A 20,000-nucleotide genomic window follows, 5' to 3' on the forward strand; every position below is an offset into this window, starting at 1 on the left:
TTAATTTCTTCACCCTCATCCCTCCATCTTCATCTCTTCATCCTCATCCCTCCATCTTCACCTCTCATCCTCACCTCTTCATCCTCATCCCTACATCTTCACCTCTCATCCTCAACCCTCCTTCTTCATCTCTTCATCCTCACCTCTTCATCCTCATCCCTCCATCTTCATGTCTTCATCCTCACCTCTTTATCCTCATCCCTCCATCTTCAATATTTTATCCTCAACCCTCCATCTTCATCTCTTCATCCTCACCAATCCATCTTCACCTCTTCATCCTCATCCCTCCATCTTCACCTCTTCATCCTCACGTCTTCATCCTCACTCCTCCATCTTCACCTCTTCATCTTCACCTCTTCATCCTCACCCATCCATCTTCACCTCTTTATCCTCTTCCCTCCATCTTCACCTCTTCATCCTCACCTCTTCATGCTCACACATCCATCTTCACCTCTTCATCCTCACTCCTCCATCTTCACCTCTTCATCTTCACCTCTTCATCCTCACCTCTTCATCCTCACCCATCCATCTTCACCTCTTTATCCTCTTCCCTCCATCTTCACCTCTTCATCCTCACCTCTTCATGCTCACACATCCATCTTCACCTCTTCATCCTCACCTATCCATCTTCACTTCTTCATCCTCACTCGTCCTCCTCACCTCTTCATCCTCACCTCTTCATCCTCACTCTTCATCCTCACTCTTCATCCTCACCTCTTCATCCTCACCTGTCATCCTCACCTCTTCGTCCTCACTCTTCATCCTCACTCTTTATCCTCACCTCTTCATCCTCACCCGTCATCCTCACTCTTCATCCTCACTCTTCATCCTCACCTCTTCATCCTCACCTGTCATCCTGACCTCTTCGTCCTCACTCTTTATCCTCACCTCTTCATCCTCACCTCTTCCTCCTCACTCCTCCATCCTCACCCTCAATCTTCACCTCTTCCTCCTCACTCTTCCTCCTCACCCCTCACCCCTGTGCTCCTCCCCCTCAGTGGAGCTGCGTGGCGTGCTGATCCTCACCGTGCTGCAGTGCTGCTCAGTGGCTCGTGGCGGTTGTGAACCTCGGCTGGTGAACATCGGAGCCGTCCTGAGTCATAAACGTTTCGAGCAGGTGTTCAAGGAGGCGGTGAGCCAGGCCAACACTCTGTACGGCAAAGACAAGTTCAAGATGAACGCCATCTCCGTCACACACAAGCCCAACGCCATCCAGATGGCGCTGTCTGTCTGCGAGGACCTCATCTCCAACCAGGTGGGGGCGCTCTGTTCCTCAGCTCTGACGGAATCTATTATTAGATGATAAATTCATCAGCTGATTAATAACTGATGAAGATTATAATAAACACAACATTTAATTCACCATCACCATCATCATCATCCTCATCCTCGTCATAATCATCACCATCACCATCATCATCATCCTCATCATCACCATCATCATCATCATCATCACCATCATCATCATCATCATCCTCGTCATAATCATCACCATCACCATCATCATCATCCTCACCATCACCATCATCATCATCATCATCACCATCACCATCATCATCATCATCATCATCATCATCATCATCATCACCATCACCATCATCATCATCATCATCATCATCATCATCATCATCATCATCATCATCATCACCATCACCTTCATCATCACCATCACCATCACCTTCATCATCATCACCATCATCATCACCATCACCTTCATCATCATCATCACCATCACCATCATCATTATCATCATCCTCATCATCATCATCATCATCATCATCATCCTCACCATCACCATCATCATCATCATCATCATCATCACCATCACCATCACCATCATCATCATCATCATCATCATCACCATCACCTTCATCATCATCATCACCATCACCATCATCATTATCATCATCCTCATCATCATCATCATCATCATCATCATCATCACCATCACCATCATCATCATCATCATCACCATCACCTTCATCATCATCATCACCATCACCATCATCATTATCATCATCCTCATCATCATCATCATCATCATCATCACCATCACCATCATCATCATCATCATCATCATCACCATCACCATCATCATCATCATCATCATCATCATCATCATCACCTTCATCATCATCATCACCATCACCATCATCATTATCATCATCCTCATCATCATCATCATCATAATCATAATCATCACCATCACCATCACCATCACCATCATCATCATCATCACCTTCATCACCATCACCATCACCATCACCATCACCATCATCATCATCATCACCTTCATCATCATCATCATCATCATCATCATCATCATCATCATCATCATCTTCATCATCTGAATATTTTAAATATGGAGTAAAGATTAGATGGGATGAGGATAAAAGATAATTTCAGAGATAGTCAAGAGTTTGACCTTCTGTGTGGCTCACTGTGAAGGTGAAGGTCAAACGTCTGCTCTGTCTCTGTCTCTCTCAGACAGATAGATAGAGAGAGAGAGAGAGAGAGAGAGAGAGTCAATCAGAAACGTTGGACATCAGATTAACGTCCTCTCTTCCTGTAAAAACAGATTTCATACATTCATGATCCCAGAGGAAACTATAGACACACAGATTCTACATTTTATATTTTATCTCAATCTACATCTTCATTACATCTCTTGCTGACGGGAATAAATATATATATATAAATAGTCTGAAAATGATATTTGTCTCATTCTTCTTCTTCTGCAGGTGTACGCGATCTTAGTCAGTCATCCTCCTCAGTCCAATGACCATCTGACTCCGACGCCTGTTTCCTACACAGCCGGTTTCTACAGAATCCCTGTGGTCGGCCTGACGACCCGCATGTCCATCTACTCTGACAAGGTAACCTGAGCCAGAGGCTGCGGGGGTGTTCCTCAGGGCTCCGGCTTTGGTCCTTAGATATTTCGAGAATTTTCTGATGTCCTAGAACATGTTCCTGACATATTCCTGACATGCTCCTGACATGTTTCTCACATGTTCCTCACATGTTCCTCACTATATGTTGCTAAATATCATGACTCCTTCACACTGAACCTGTAAGTTAATGTAGTGATGGTTTTTATACGAAAAAACACCTGGACGACCTGCTCAGGTAAAGTGTGTGTGTAAGTCTGTGTGTGTGTTTGTCTGTGGGTTTGTGTAGTACCATGATGCAGGTCACAGGGCCCCTCTCAGGCTCCATTAAGTGCAGCAGCAGAATATTCCAGAAACGCTTCAGTTGCTCACACCATCAGCACAATATGTCACCGGTTTAGAGAAGTGAATGTTGTTGTGTTTTCTGCATATCTCGTGTGTTGTGTTTCTTGGACAGAAACAGACTTGAAGGACAACACAAACAATTTAATGCTCAACTAAATAATAGGAAATTAGAAAAAATTGGCAACGGACTGAATTTGATTTATATTTTTAACTCTTCTGATTTGTATGACCAGGAAGTTACTGACTCCTCATCATCAACACTTTTATAAATAATGTCCTGTGATGATCAGCAAACTGTGTCTCCACCAAGTACTTCACCAAGTACTTCACCAAGTACTTCACCAAGTACTTCACCAAGTACCATCAGTGTGCAGGGAGCCTCTGGTGCTACTGTTACGCCTGCTGGAGTCTCCAGCCTCTGAATCAGAGACTTGTATAAACTGATCTCGTGTCAGTTTGAAACTCTGGTTTGTGTTTGAGTCTGAACAAAAACTGAGACTTTAGTTAACGGTGACGCAGACGTTCTCTTCCTGATTGGTTCTCATCCGTCACATGACTCGACTACAAGCGGTGAACACTAACCGTCTCAAACACTTCCTGTCGGTAGCACTTCCTGTCAGTAACACTTCCTGTTGGTAGCACTTCCTGTCTGTAGCACTTCCTGTCAGTAAAACTTCCTGTCAGTAACAGTTCCACCTCCTCTGGTTGTGTGTCATCGTTAATGAAGTTCTGAACACTAACACGCTGGTCCTGGTCTCCAGAGCATCCACCTGTCCTTCCTGAGGACGGTTCCTCCGTACTCACACCAGGCTCAGGTCTGGTTCGACCTCATGAGGGAGTTCAGGTGGAACCACATCATCCTCATCGTCAGCGATGACCACGAAGGACGAGCTGCACAGAAGAGACTGGAGACACTGCTGGAGGAGAGAGAGACCAAGGTCAGCTGACACACACAGACACACAGAGACACACACAGAGACACAGACACACACAGACACACAGACACACAGAGACACACACAGAGACAGAGACACGTGGACACTGAGAGACACAGAGACACAGAGACACACACAGACACACACATACACACAGACACTGGGAGACACACAGAGACACACACACAGAGACACAGAGAGACAAATACACAGTGTGTGGGTCTGTATGTGTGTTTCATCCCTCCATCCTCCCTCCATCATCCCTCTATCCCTCCACCATCCCTCCATTCCCCCTCCAACATCCCTTGAGCATCCCTCCATCATCCCTCCATCATCCCTCTATCATCCCTCCATCCTCCCTCCATCATCCCTCCATCATCGCTCCACCATTCCTCCGTTCCCCCTCCAAAATCCCTCCATCATCCCTCCATCATCCCTCCATGAGGAGAGGTGGTGTCTAGTAGCAGAAACTTGGACTATGGGCAGAGAAGGTCTCTGGTTCGTCTCTGGTAGACTCCACGGAGAGACAACAAAAGACGAACCTGGATTGATCTGTCCAAAGATCCAAGAGTATTCTCCCTACCCTGTCTAGTGCCCCTGAGCAAGGCACCTTACTCCCCCAACATCTGCTCCCCGGGCGCCGTACATGGTCGCTCACTGCTCTGTGTGTCCTGCACCAGATGGGTCAAAAGCAGAGGTTACATTTCCCTACCTGCATGAGTGTGTCTGTGTTTGGGACGAATAAAGCATCTCAATCTTAATCTTAATCATCCCTCCATCCTCCCTCCATCATCCCTCCATCACCCTGCTTCACTGCAGCTTGTCTTTCATTACTGCGTTTTCTTGTTTCTTTCTAGATTTCCACCAAGTGAACTTAGTGATTGTGTTTCTCTGGAATAAATCTGATGATGATTATTGATCTTTGATCTGAATAAAACCCTTTTGTTACAAATGCTTTTATCTGATCAGGAAACAAACAAAGAAATAAAACCATTTCATTCTTTTCTCATCAATCTTCAATGAAACATTTCTACATGTAAAACAACCTGGTGGAGGTTTGACTGCTTTATTTTTCATCTATACACTCTGTCTCTGTCTCTGTCTCTGTCTCTCTCTCTCTCTCTATGTCTCTCTCTCTCTGTCTATTTGTCTCTTTCTCTCTCTCTCTATCTCTCTCTCTTTTCACTCTCTCTCTATGTCTCTCTGTCTCTCTGTCTCTGTCTCTTTGTCTCTTTCCTCACTCTCTCTCTCTCTCTCTCTCTCTCTCTATGTCTCTCTCTCGCTGTCTATTTGTCTCTTTCTCTCTCTCTCTATCTCTCTCTCTTTTCTCACTCTCTCTATGTCTCTCTCTCTGTCTATTTGTCTCTTTCTCTCTCTCTCTATCTCTCTCTCTTTTCACTCTCTCTCTATGTCTCTCTGTCTCTCTGTCTCTGTCTCTTTGTCTCTTTCCTCACTCTCTCTCTCTCTATGTCTCTCTGTCTCTCTGTCTCTTTCCTCACTCTGTCTCTCTCTCTGTCTCTCTCTTTTCTCTCTCTCTCTATGTCTCTCTGTCTCTGTCTCTTTGTCTCTTTCCTCACTCTGTCTCTCTCTCTGTCTCTCTCTTTTCTCTCTCTCTCTCTATGTCTCTCTGTCTCTCTGTCTCTGTCTCTTTGTCTCTTTCCTCACTCTGTCTCTCTCTCTGTCTCTCTCTTTTCTCTCTCTCTCTCTATGTCTCTCTGTCTCTCTGTCTCTTTCCTCACTCTGTCTCTCTCTCTGTCTCTCTCTTTTCTCTCTCTCTCTATGTCTCTCTGTCTCTGTCTATTTGTCTCTGTCCTCACTCTGTCTCTGTCTCTCTCTGTCCGTCGTGTCATCTCTCAGTTCTTCACCTCCGTCTGTTGTCTGGTTTCATCAGCTCGACACTGAGTCGGAGACGTGTGAACACATCTCAGCTGCTTCTGTCACAGCTGTTCGACCACCTGTCTGTGTCTCTGTCCCACCGTCTGTCCACACGTCCGTCTCTTCTCTGGTGTGGAACCTCAGGAACTCTGGATATTTAACAACAACAAAAACAGGTTTTAACCCTGAGCCTCAAAATAAGAAAAAGAAAAGAGTGTATAATATTTCATAATGAAGAGAAGGAAAGTTTAGTGAAGTTTAAATGTGACTTCCTGTTTCACAGTTTGAGCCAAAGACCTTCATGAATATTATAGGAGACATGAATATTACAGCACACAAGTTAAAGTAGGTGAGTTTCTGAATTAAACATTTGTGATTCATAATGTAATAAACATCACGGCAGCAGCTCACGCGCTGTATTCATCCATTAACTTCAAGTGAACCCTCGTCTGTACGAGCCGGCGACACCACGAGCTACGAGCTAGCATGTGGCTAATTCTGCAATTGCTGAACAGTAAAAGCAGATTTTAAACCTTAAAATGAATCCACGCTGTTTAACGATATGTTCCGTTCTAGACTCGGTGGCTGCTAACGTGTAAGCCGAAAGCTAACTGCTAACATGCTAGCCAGCGGGCTCTTGCTAATCGATCACAGCCCTTCTGTCTCTGGAGGTCACCTGTCAGTGAGTGTAATGTCCCAGTGAGCGTCCACTGTCCCAGCGTCTCTGGTTCAATGTCTCATTCAGAAAGTCTTTATACAAACGGTTTGACTTCCTGCTGCTTCTTCATCAGTTGCACCTTGTTAATATGGTGCTGTAATATATTGTAGTTTGATTCGTGTTTAATTTGCGTAGTAACATGAACCATCCGATTGTAGCCAACAGGATTTTCATTGTAGTAAACATTTCCATGGTACCAGTGAACTCCACCAATCAGAGACGTCCCTACCACACCTGAGGACATTGTGAATCCAGCATATGTTTTCTTAAAACACAGTTGGTATTTTATAGACTTGTGAGAATATAACATAATTTGTTACATTGTGTGCGTACGTGTGTTTGTCTGTGTGTTCCTGTACTTATTACTTTGTGAGGACCATTTTAAGCATAGCCCTACAGAGTGAGGACATTTGACCGGTCCTCACTCTTTCAATGAACAGTTTGAGGGTTAAGACCTGGTTTTAGGTTTCGGTTAGGGTTAGGTATTTAAGTTTGATGACGAAGGCTCGGTGTGGGGGGCCAATGTCCTCACGAAGATAGAAGTACCAACATGTGTTTGTGTGTGTGGTGTTCAGGGACTGCGGATGTAAATTTAATGAGATTAATGTTTGGAGTGGTTTTGGGACTAATGGGACGCTCCGCCGCCCGCCGGCTCAACATCAGAGGACGTTCCCTGACAGATCGGTTCATCCTCGGCTCAGAGAAGATTAAACTTCACTGACCTGGAATATGGGAGGAGGCTTCTAATGAGCTGCAGTTCATTTAGAAAGAAAACAGAAGCTTGTTGTTTACTGATGTTTGTGTTTTTGTGTGAGGAGCTTGTTCCAGAGTGTTCCAGGACATTTACAACATTTGAAACCTTTGTACCTTCTTCCTCCTGTAGATTTTGTTGGAGTTTTGTCCTAGAGTTTGTTTGATGAACTCATATGAGGAAGCGGAACTTAAACTCTTTATCGGCTCTGATTGACAGCGATGGAAACGTGAACGCACCAATCAGGCAATACTGCGAGATGTGAGAAAGTAATGTCTGAAAAGCCTGCTAACTTTGGAATAAAAGAGTGTGTTAGAGAATGTGTTGAGGTGTCGGGTCAGGACACTGCTGAGTGAGTCGTGCGTGTTTCTTCAATAATAGAACACAACTGGACAGGCTGAGTAAAGAACGAATTATAGTTGTGACTGCAACTGCGGCCACGCAGCTGCATCGACGGACCCATTTTGGTTTATGCTCTCTAACGTGTTGCGTGAGTTGCGTACAACCCGAGTATAATTCGGCCTTAACTCAACAGAAAGACAAAGCTAAGATGGACAGTAGCTTTGTCCCAGTTCAGACGCTGCATTTAAAGACAGTGGTACGATTTGGCTTCCCCGTTTCAAAGGCTCCTTCAAATGGATCTGACAGACGGGTGCATCCTAACGAGCTCGCTGTTCACTTGACCGAGCTGATGGAGCCGGTGACACAGAGACATTCAAGACTCAAAGAATCCACGTTGGGATTATACATAGGTCCAATGAAACTGTAAGAGGCTAGTCTCTCTATTCAAGATATGGAAGTGTCAAAATATGTACAAATATATGCATGAAAAACTATAATAGCAGCAAATAGTGAAGAAAATTCAAATAGAGCAAAAAATCTAAAAAACATTTCACTACAGCTCAGCCTCCAGAGGCCCCGCCCTCTTTTTGACAGAGTCCTTCGGAGGATGCGACCCCTTAATGAGGCCACAGGTAACAGCTAGCATACAGAGCTAACGGCTAAACATAAACTTCAATGTGAATCGCTTTAGAGATGGTAGATATGGACTGTAGGCAAAGTCATTTTTTAGTCCAAGTAACATAATAAGAAATTTGGGAATAAAAATCAGAAACATGTCAATAGAAATAGACAGCTAGTTCACAGAGGAACAAACTGTTAGAGCGAGGCTACAATGCTGATATTTATCAAACTGATAGCATAAGCTAACTGTGCTGATTGACTGATCTAACAAGTCTCTATAGTTAGCTTTAGGGGCTAACAGTGTTTGAACTGTGTTCTTATAGTAAGCTAGCTGTTTAAATCACATTCCATTAGGTTGTTAAATGGAGTTAGTCTTTGTGCTAAGCTAGGCTAACCTTATTCTGGACCCATACGGTCCGCTCTCTGAAACGTCTGTGGAGAGAGCAGACAGATGATTTAGTTTGAAATCTTTTCATGTAGAGTTCATACAGAGCATTGAACTAAAATAAAACGTGTTTGTTGTCCAGGATCAGACTTTGACAGGTTTACGGTGGATTTTTCTTCTGTGTTCTCAGCTCTAAAAATAAACCACTGATCTGTTCACAGCAGCAGGTCTGAGCTCATCTCCCAAAATAAAAACAGGTCACAGTTATTCATCAGGAGCTGCTTTCCAGGCGCCTTCTAAAATTAAACATTGTAGCTGGACTCACGTCTTTACCAACATTTTGTTTCCATTATATCTTCCTGTGTTCATGCTACAGGACATGAAGTACTTGAAAAGGGGACAGCGTCAGTACTAGTGAAACATGTTTTTAAAATATTTCACATATGAGATATGAGACATCATAGTGTGTTTGAAACCGACTTTCTGCTGCCATCACTTTACAAACAGGAACATTCAAGCTTCAGAGGACTTGATGGACGTTAGTCACTTTTATCTGAGAACATTTTGTAATTTGATTTTGATTTAAGAATTAAAATATCAAGTGAAAGTTTTTAAGATAACATATAAGTTATTAACAATGGATGTGGACAAGTAGTGGAACCTCTATAAGCTGAATTTAATGTCACTGAAAACAAACAGACAGGTTGATCGACAGTGGACAGGTGGACCAGTGGACAGACAAGTGGACAAACAGCTGGACAGATAGGTGGACAGACAGGTAGACATATGTGTAGGTGGACAGAAAGTTGGACAACCAGATGGGCAAAGTACTGGTGGACAGACAGTGGAAAGCTGGACAGACATTCGACAGTTGGACAGACAAGAGGACAGGTGGACAGTTGGACCGACATTGTACAGGTGGACTGACAAGTGGGAAGGTGGACAGTTAGACAGACATTGGACAGGTAGACAGACAGTGGACAGATGGACAGTTGGACAGACAGCAGACAGCCAGAGGACAGGTGGACAGTGGACAGTCGGTGGTGTGTCTGCGTGTCCCTCCAGCCTCCTGACTTGAAGCGCTCATCATGTGTTGTATGCTTTACCTCATTTTCTCGGACTGTCTATAATCTTCTTCTGTGTCTTCATATTTTCTCTGTGCACATTACCCATCAGACTAAAAACAGGAACTATGAAAACCTCGACCAACACAGCTTTGACTTCAGGAGAACACCCAAGGTATAAACTTGCATGGTCAAATGATGCACGCCGCCCAACAGTCCTCTGAGCTCGCCCAGTAGAGGCCCAACACACCAGCCCCGCCCAGTTCCAGCTCCAGAGATAGACTCTTATCCTGGTGGCACGTCTTTCCTCCACCATCCCTTTCTTTTGATTTCTCATGAGCCCTGCACACTGGGAATGGGTCCACACTCACTAGCAGAGACGCCCTCCCTCTCCCCCCCCCACTCCCCCTCTTCCTCCTCTCTGAGTTCCATGTGAAGGTTGCATGTGGTCAGGCTGAGGCTTGGCTCTGTCTGCAGGTCTGAGGAACACCAGCAGGATCCTCTCCCTCCTCTGCAACATCAAACCTCCTTTCTCTTTCTTTGGGGAAATGAACCACTCCCCCCCCCCCCCCCCCCCCCCCCCGATCCTGTACTCCTCGCCTCCCTCCCCCCTCCTTCTCTTCACTCAAATCTTTTTTTTAGTTTGCGGTTGCATCAGCGCTCTCTAACATGCACGTCCCTGATTGGTTGGTTGGTTGGAGTCTTGAAAGCGCCTCAGTTTGCATGCGCCAACACACCACGCACAACTTTCTGCCCCTCCTCCGTTGTAGTCAAGCTTCAACTTTGAGTTTTCTTTCAGTTCAGCAGATCTCCAACACTTTTGTGTCCGTTTATTGGCCCCGCCCCCCTCCGCCCATGGTAGCGTGGGTAAGAGGGAGCATGGTCGAGGCTGGGTTTCGGGAAGGGGTGGGGTCAGGTTGTTTAAATGGGGGGGGATCTTGAGGGTTCTGAGTTAACAATGCCTGTCCTACGATGTGCTCTGTGGTGCTGTGCCATGTTTCTCATTATTCCACGATGCTCCCTGTGGCCCTGCACCTTGGTCCTTCAGGCAGAGAAGGTGCTGCTCTTCAGCCAGGACACCAACCTGACATCTCTACTGCTGGAGGCCAGAGACCTGGAGGCTCGAGTCATCATCCTCTCTGCCAGGTTGGTACAAAACAGATTCATCCTGGTTCCCAGCTGGTTTTACTGGTTGTTACCAGGCGTTTGATTGGGAATGTGGGTTTCTCTCAACTGTGATGGTTTCTATTGGGTTGAAGCTACTGCTTCACAACTTTACATTAACTAAATCTGTTTGTCTCCTTGATATTAACATCTGTTTTTCTCAAGACTGAGAAACATTCATTATTAGACAACTGCCAAACTGTGGATTTCTCTCTCCTGGTGGGGGACGAGTTTCTATCCCAACTGAAGGAGTGCAAGTGGCTCAGGGTCAGATGGAGTGGGAGATGGACAGGAGGTTCAGTGCAGCATCAGTGGGGTTGTAGGCATTTGAATATAACATTATGGTGAAGAAAGAGCTGAGCCAAAAGACACAACTTTAGATTTGCCAGTAGATCTATGTTCAGACCCTCACCTGTGCTCATAAGCTTTATACATGGCCTGTCTGGACTCAGCCTTAGAGCCAGGTCGAGGAGTTGGGACCCTCGTGCATAGAATATCCCATCATGCCTGGGAGCAGCTCAGGATGCTCAGGCAGGACCTGTAAAGTGTCGCTGAGGAGAGGGATGTCTGGGACACCCTGAGTAACTGGCTGTCCACTCTCTTCCTGGTGTCCAAGGTGTTTATAGGTGTTCACCAGCTGGGGGTTTGAAATGGTTCCCTTGGTGACTTTGGCTGTAAATAAAGATGGAGGGCTCCTGAAAGTGAAGCCAAATCATCTCAATCGCCCCCTGGTGGCTGGCTGCGTAATAGGCTCTTATTTTATCTGTGTTGTGAGTTCCAAACAGTTCAGTCATGTTTTTCCGTGATGTTGTCTGTCACAGCGCTGAATCATTTTTATAATTCTTTGCTAATGAGCTGTTATAAATCATTGGCCACTGAGATATTTTAAATGAGAGGTGGGAAGCGTTGAATTGGCTGTGATGAACTTCACGTCTGCTTTGCACTTGCAAAGGCTAAACCCTGTGGGGCTGTGGAAACCCTGCGTTGTTAAATGGTGTATCACATTTTTCCAGTAATCCTGTGGGGTTGTGTTTCAGCCAAACACTTTTAATCAACTCATTTGGAGTAAGATTCACTGGACAGAGACAAAAAGTTTTGAGTGATTTAACTCTTTAAGTGATGTTAAACTTTGAGCCAAAGTACTTCTCTCACGAAATTCACAAATGCCTTTATATGACAGTTATGTGAGGCGTCGCTAACTGCAGCTAAAACACCTATACAACCCCCCTAGACCTCCTCAATGTTAGCAGCTGGGACATGGACCAAACTAAAAAAATCAAGTTAGACATTAAATAAATATTTGTCAAAGATGTTTCTGTCATTTCGGTCATTTTTATCTCCCTGATGATTCAAGTGTTTCTGATCAGTTTGGATTTGGGTTTAATTATTATTATTATGTTATTTGATGATACAAAAACAGGAGGAGACGTCATGATTGACAGCTGACACTGACTCCTGATTGGTTGAAAGTATATATATCATGTATTGTCTGTATATTTTAGCAATATATAAAAAGTAATAATGACACAGTCTGAATAGAAGACGTGGAAACAGCAGCTTCACGTGTGTGTTTGTGTGTTTGTGTGTTTTCAGTGAGGATGAGGCTGCTGCCGTCTATAAAGCAGCTCGTCAGCTCAACATGACCGGCTCTGGTTACGTCTGGATGGTGGGAGAGAGAGAGATGACTGGCAAAGCTCTGAGTGAAGCTCCAGACGGTAGGTCAAACTCTGCTCCTCTCGTCCTCACTAACCTTCCCCTCTCTGCGTCTCAGCTCTGCTTCCATCCAAACCTCAGTCTGATTGGTTGATTGGTTGATTGATTGATTGATTGATGGATTGATGGGCTTCACTGATGTTAAACTGAGCAGCACAGTCACACCAATCTGCAGATAAAATTACATGAAAGTCTCCAGGAGCTGTTTGCGTCTCTGGACTTATTCTGTTTCTATATTTACACTCACATCAGTGTCATGATGAGCTTTTGGATTTAAAAAACATTTTTACTAACAGTAAGAGAGAAGTTCACTGTATATAACGACAGAAGAATCGGAGGTGATTTATAAATACACACAATCAGAAACGAACCATAATAATAGATAATTAGTATTGTGAGTTTTTTGTTAACCAGAATCGATTCAATAAGTAGCTACGTGGTTACCAGGTGTATGATGGGCTGTTGGGCTGTTACTTTGTGTGACTGCTTCAGAATTGTTGGTGGTTGCTTTGGTGTTTGTTGTGAGGGTAGCTGGAATTTCATTGGTTGAAAAATAATCAATGTCTGCAGTGGTTTTGGAGTTGAACAAGAAGTATAAATCCCATCAATCATTTTCTGAACAAAGATTCTGTTTTTTAGCCATAATATTTTAACCATCCAAGGTTAAACTCTCCTGAAGAAGCTACACATCTGGATGATACTAACTGGGTGTTAAGAATGTTCAGTTATTATTTTTTAATTGGATTTAATTAGTTTCAGATTGAGGTTTTACTGCAGTAAACGGGTTTTTAAACAATGTGTGTGTGACAGCATCAGTATGTCATTGCCAAGTTGTCAGGATGTTGTAGGATACTTTTATAGTCTGGATATTAGAAGGACTTCAAACCCTCAGTGTTATGTTTCTGTACATAGCTTCAGAAAAGAATCATAACTGTGATCACACACATGAAACACACGGGATCAGACTCAGTGACACACACACGTCCTGAAGACTGAGATTTGATGGTTGATTCTCTTTTCATCCTCAGTTCACTGCAAACAGCTGATTCATTCTCCTTCACTGGACAGTGAGTTGTGTCTGGCAGTCAGACTTTAGATCATCCCTGAGGTGTCGTGAGCAGGTCATAACCAGCTGTTTCAGACATGGTCAAGGTGATTGGATGGAAGCAGTGCTCTCTCTCTCTCTCTCTCTCTCTCTCTCTCTCTCTCTCTCTCTCTTGCTGTAGGTCTCCAATGAAGAAGCTCATCCTCATCCTCATCAGTTAGCTTCTCAGCGTCCTGGTGTGTTCCTCTCTGGTTTCTTCTGGCTCTGGTTGAACGTTTAAACACAGAAACACGTGTTTAAAGGTTCCGAACCACGACCCTCTCTCTGGCTCATTGTAACTGTGGCTTTAAATGTGTCTAACATCTTTTGTTTGTTTCATTTTCTATAGTGTGTGTCATCCGCCCACCGTCTGCCCGTTCTCACAGTAGCCAATAACATGTGCTGCTATACGGGGGAGGGGAGGGGTTGAGCTTAATGCAGGTTTGATTATGTGGGGGATGGGGGGGGGGGGTGATAAAGGGCTTGTGTCACAGCGGTTACCTTGATGTATGTCTGAACACACACTGGTAAGACGCCGCCGCTGCTTCCTGCTTGATGCTTTGCCCTTTACCATTGGTCAAGGAAGGCCCCGCCCACTGCAACATGGAGCATGGGGGCGGAGTTAATTGATTCAGCTGATTACACAGTCAGCCAGATGGACATGTGATATAAACACAGCTTCACTATACGGACATTTAAAGTTTTTTATACATGAAAAACCAAGTCAGTTCAGTCACATTACTTTTCAGTGTACCCTCTGCAGTGTTTGGCTGTCCACACACTTTTGGCCAGTAACACAACATTAACACAACATTTCCCTTCACTGTCAGTGAATCGGCTCAGATCTTCAGCAGACACACACAGGAAGTTTTAAATGTAATTTCTGATTTATTTTCCATCACTGCTGAGAGTTTGAATGTGATGAGCTGATGAAGGATCAGCAGGCGTGACCGTCCCTCTGGCTGCTGGGTAATCGCCCCCCCCCACACCCCCCCTCCCCCCCGCTCTGTTGCTGTGGCTTGTTGTTTGAGAAAACATCCTCACCTGCCAGCTGCTGCACTCTTGGAAATGATGTGTTATTTTTGACACATCTGTTCTCACCAGTCTCCAGATGTGTCAAAAATGATTCATCGTCCATCAAAGTGCAGCCAGACTGTACTCTGAAAATAATCCTGAGCTGCTTGTCTCTGTTAGAGGAGCTTTCTTTTCAGGGGAACGGTTTCAGATCAAAGCCTTCGTGTCACGACGCAATCTCACATTCTCATCTCTACTGTTTATCTGACATATCGAGCTCGGACTCAAATGAGGAAATAAACTAAGGTCAGTTCAGTCGGATTAAAAGAAAGGAAATGACAGAACCAACATCTCCTTTTTAATATAAATAAAACAAACACATTGTGTCTCTGTAAAGGAATTAAAACACTATACAGCGACATTAAATTTACTGAAGATGCTTAATATCATCGACAGTGTATCAGAGCATTGAAACGCTTGTGAAATGAAATGGTAAAAACTCAGGTTTAGACCTGGTGTAAGCTGTTTGACATGATTTATAATGAATACACTTATTACACAGTGTAGTGAACTGCCAGAACACATAGGGTACAGCTATTTATACATATTGTGACCTACAGAGAGCTTCAGCTCGTCAGTGGTGTGAAGGTTTATTCTCCTTATTGTCTCCTTATAACATCTCAGTCATCAGTCTCTCCTGGAGAAATCTCTTTAACCACTGAAATCTCTTTAACCTCTCTCCACTAACCACTGTAGCTATGAGACACTGAGTCCTTCACCATTTTATAGTTCATCAAATATTGATAAATAGTTTCTGAAAAACTACAGCTGCCATGAAACGAATCCCCAGAAAGAGCCGTGCTCGTAAACCTGCTCGTCTCCACAAATCTACTTCTGGAACCACATCTGTTCCCCTTCAGCAGCTTGACCTCAGAGGTCAGATGGAACCATCATGTCTCTGAGGCGTTCGACAGGTTATTAAATACTTCAACATATAATGATCATTGTGAAGGCTGCGTCTGAACGAGTCCCTGAACAGAGACACTGTGACGTTATGGATTCTCTATGTTGTTTTTCTTCACCAGACATTTGTCACTTCATGAGGAACACGTCCTTCAGCTGCCTGCTAGCACTGTTAGCATTCCTCGGTGTAAACGCTACGATGCTCCGGTGGAACTCGTTCCTTTGAAAGAGCTGAAGAGAGCTCTGGTGTATTATTTATAACATGGTGCGTCAGGGAGAGACTTGAGCTAATGTGGTGCTAGCGAGGACAGCTTGTACCCAGTCTTTCAGATACAGGATGCTAACTGTAGCAGGAAGTTTTAGCTTGTCATTCTCTGCAGTTTCAGGACAGTGTGTTCGCTAGCTCTCTCCTGTGGAGCGAGGCTTAGCTAGCTGCTCCATTCGTTTCAGTAGCTGTCATTCTGGAGGGAAGTTGAAACAATGGTAGTTTTAATGTCATATAATCCTTAATGCTCATTATACTTAGTGGTAGAAAATATAAGTTTGGGAGGGAGCAGTACTGTTGCTGGCTGCTACTTCCATCTGTTAGCATCTGTACCAGTCGTAAGCATGGTGAGACTTTAGCCTGCTGTTGTGTTCCAGTGGTTTTAATGTTAACGGTGTTAGTAAAAATGTTGCGGGTCGGCTGGAGGACATGTGTGACGAGTTCCTGCTGAAGGAAAACACCACTCAGTTCATAACCAAGCTTTTCTGTCCTGAGACGAACGGCTGGGATTCTCAGAGTGAACTCCCAGCATGCACTTTGGTAGTACTCAACACTGACCTGACGCCTGAAGCCCCGAGTGTGTGTGTGTGTGTGTTTGAATTACACAAAACTCTTTAATTACATCTGTAAAATCAAGTGTGTGAGATGTTTTAATTAACTTGTCTGTGTGAATGAGGGCGTCTTCAGTCTGCAGCCAGTGTAACTCCCTTCTGTGTGTGTGTGTGTGTGTATGTGTATGTGTGCGTGTGCGTGTGCGTGTGTGTGTGTGTGTGTATGTGTGTGTGTGTGTGTGTGTGTGTGTGTGTGTATGTGTGTGTATGTGTGTGTGTGTGTGTGTGTGTGTGTCTCTGCAGGCCTGCTTGGCCTCCAGCTGATTAATGGTAAGAACGAGTCGGCTCACATCGCGGACGCCGTGTCGGTTGTGGCTCAATCTCTGCAAGAGCTGTTTGAGAAGGAGAACATCACGGAGCCGCCGCGGGGCTGCGTGGGAAACACCAACATCTGGAGGACCGGGCCGCTCTTCAAACGGTCAGTAGCACCCGCAGGTCACAGGTCAGAGGTCAGGCCTGACGACTCATTGTCCTCTGGTAACTTTTAGCTTCAGTCTGGTCCATTTGTTTCGTTTCCTGTTTACTTCCTGTAGAAAGCATATGGATAACATCATGAGAGTTAAATGTGCTTCTGCCCTCAGACACGATATAACTGATTTTGAGACTCATATTAAGAGTCAAGTAGCTTTTTGTGTGACAGGATGTGAGCTCAGCCAGGTAACACTAACAACTGATCCGTGGGTGAAGCAGCCTTCATGGGTTTTGTCAGGCGTGTTGGTTTATCCTAAATATGAGAAGAGCCGGACTGGTCCAATTTAAATATTTATTGAGATGCAATGAAAGTTGAACAACATAGCTATGGACAATTATCACAGCCTAGGCTAAATCTGTTAGCAATAGGTAGTTAATAATGGCCCCGAACAAAAGGGGTTTGATATAGTTATAACAGTAGATATAATATGATTGGTTATGAAAGATTGAAGGGGAGTCACCGCAAATCAATTTGGTTCTCCCTTGTTGGTGCACAGCTGTAGTCCACGCCTCTTGGCACAGAAATCCAGGAAGTGACAAGAAGCCGCTCTCTGTGACGCGTCTACTACTCTGATAGTTGCTAAGCTAAATGTTCTCTTCATGAAAGGCCTTGACACAGCTGATGCCATGTGGGCCATTGGAGAAAGGAATATGATGTCCCTGCTATATCCAAACAATGTCCTGTTGATGTAAACATTAGGATCCTCGAAACCAAAACAACGAGACTAAACAATGTCAACAAAGTCACTGTGTCTGACCTCCAGAACTTTATCAGACAGCTGCTTGAAACATATTTGTGAATGACTCTATGGGAATAATAGTTTAATACCAAAAGTTAGAATTCAGAACAATTATAAGATTCATTATGAACAACATGCAGCAAGGGTTATTTATAAATCATTTAAATAAAGGCCTTATATCTGGTTCAAACTGATCATGCTTCCCCCCCCCCCTTTAGTTGCAAATAGTTTCAGTCAGACCCAAATACCAGCTAGAATTTGAAATCCTAACAGTTTGTCCAGTTTGTGTTTCTAACCCTCTGAGCGGAGCCACTTCCTCCAGCTTCAACCGGAGATAAAAGAGTCAGAGACGCTTCACTGGTCCAATGTCCACAGGACAGCAGTAGAGCGCCGTGCTCCTCCTCTCTGACTGACCTATATAGAGCGTCAGGTCGAGTTGAATCATGTTTGTTTATGTCCAGTGTCACACTCTGTCACAGGTCACATGATACCACAGCATCATGTGACCTGTTCTTACTCAAAGTCACGTATCCTCATGTTAAAAATCTAAATCAAATCCCTAGCCCAAAAGAAGACTGAGACTCTTCTTCCCTCTGATTGGCTCCTCAGGGTGCTGATGTCATCAAAGTACCCTGACGGTCTGACTGGGCGGATTGAGTTCAACGACGATGGCGACCGCCGTTTCGCCACCTACGGCATTCTGAACTACCAGAAACCAGGCCGCCTCGTCCAGGTCGGAGTCTTCAATGGATCCCAGGTAGAGACCAGCTGGTTTCACATGTCCTTACGCCTGGTTCTATACCTGATGGACGTCAGCAGCCGTCCACCTCGTGCCTCGGAAGAGAAACGTTCAATGAGACCAGGACAGTTTGTCTGGATTGTGTGTGTGCATGTCTTTCAATAGAGCGATTAGGGTTCAATAGCATTATTGTAAGGACATTTTGAAAATTAGGTTAAGGTGGGAGCTAGCGGCTCGGGTATGCACTACGTCAATGAGTTTCCTCACAACTACAGAGAGATAAGTGTGTGAGTGTTCATCTCCTGCCTCTTCAAATATGCATGTACCTCTTCAGTACTGATGCTATCATCCAGTGGTGGTGACACACTGAGACCTGAAACAACACGACAACCTGTGTGTGTCTCAGGTTGTGATGAACCCTCAGAGGAAGATCATCTGGCCTGGAGGAGAGACGGAGAAACCAGTCGGATACCAGATGTCCACTAAACTGAAGGTACAGCCACAGCTACGCTGTCTCTGAAATATATGGAAAAGATATCTGTATAAAATATTATAAAAAATATCTCTGTATAAAATATGATAATAAATCACAATAATCTTAAATAAAATAAATTCAAAATAAATTATTACGATATATACGATTCTATTCTATTTAACACATTTTTTCAACAGTCACTCTGGTTTCAGTTTTCAAACCTTCGTCATGTTTTCATATGAAGTAGAAATACAAGGGGCTGGGGGGGGGGGGGGGGCCCCACCAGGCCCCTGGTCGGCCCCTGTCCGCCCTTTGACAAATTAATGAAATGGTGGTTTTAACAGTTTTTGATGGTGAGATTTAAGTTTATGTTATGTAGCTCGTTAGGTTGTCCACGGGTTGTGTAACGTGTGTGTGTGTGTTCAGATTGTCACGATCCATCAGGAGCCGTTTGTGTACGTGAAGCCGACAAAGAGTGACGGGACGTGCAAGGAGGAGTACACTGTGAACGGAGTCCTGATCAAGAAGGTGATCTGTACCGGGCCCAACGGGACCATTCCAGGTTAACACACATCTCCTACTTCATAACAGTTGTCTGAAGAATAACTCACGAACATGAATGAAATCTGGATGTGAACTTGTAAGTCCCCTTGTGAGGCTGAGGGGTTGATGGTTGTTGAAAGCACGCTGCTGTTCCCAGGTCAGCCCACCGTCCCTCAGTGCTGCTACGGGTTCTGTGTGGACCTGCTCATCAAACTGGCCATGAGCATGAACTTCACCTACGAGGTCCATCTGGTGGCTGATGGGAAATTTGGCACGCAGGAGCGAGTGAGTAAC

General features: G+C 44.5%; 1 protein-coding gene across 3 annotated transcripts in view; it reads left to right on the top strand.

Moving 5' to 3' along the window:
• The window catches only part of grin1b (glutamate receptor, ionotropic, N-methyl D-aspartate 1b), a 34,185-nt gene that overhangs the window by 1,294 nt on the left and 12,891 nt on the right, over nucleotides 1-20,000 (top strand). For 2 of the 3 annotated variants that reach the window (XR_009920404.1, XM_062384784.1), the window contains exons 2-12: nucleotides 999-1,255; nucleotides 2,742-2,876; nucleotides 3,995-4,171; nucleotides 10,037-10,099; nucleotides 10,973-11,070; nucleotides 12,682-12,803; nucleotides 16,982-17,156; nucleotides 18,559-18,706; nucleotides 19,095-19,181; nucleotides 19,590-19,725; nucleotides 19,864-19,991. Coding sequence is in view for 2 of the 3 variants with exons in the window: in XM_062384784.1 (XP_062240768.1) it covers nucleotides 999-1,255; nucleotides 2,742-2,876; nucleotides 3,995-4,171; nucleotides 10,037-10,099; nucleotides 10,973-11,070; nucleotides 12,682-12,803; nucleotides 16,982-17,156; nucleotides 18,559-18,706; nucleotides 19,095-19,181; nucleotides 19,590-19,725; nucleotides 19,864-19,991 (1,526 nt within the window). In the remaining variant the exon portion in view is untranslated. The remainder of the gene's footprint in view (nucleotides 1-998; nucleotides 1,256-2,741; nucleotides 2,877-3,994; nucleotides 4,172-10,036; nucleotides 10,100-10,972; nucleotides 11,071-12,681; nucleotides 12,804-16,981; nucleotides 17,157-18,558; nucleotides 18,707-19,094; nucleotides 19,182-19,589; nucleotides 19,726-19,863; nucleotides 19,992-20,000) is intronic. The other variant, XM_062384785.1, reaches the window with a different exon arrangement.

Source organism: Platichthys flesus, chromosome 3 (assembly GCF_949316205.1).
Source record: "Platichthys flesus chromosome 3, fPlaFle2.1, whole genome shotgun sequence".
Taxonomy (NCBI): Eukaryota; Metazoa; Chordata; class Actinopteri; order Pleuronectiformes; family Pleuronectidae; genus Platichthys; species Platichthys flesus.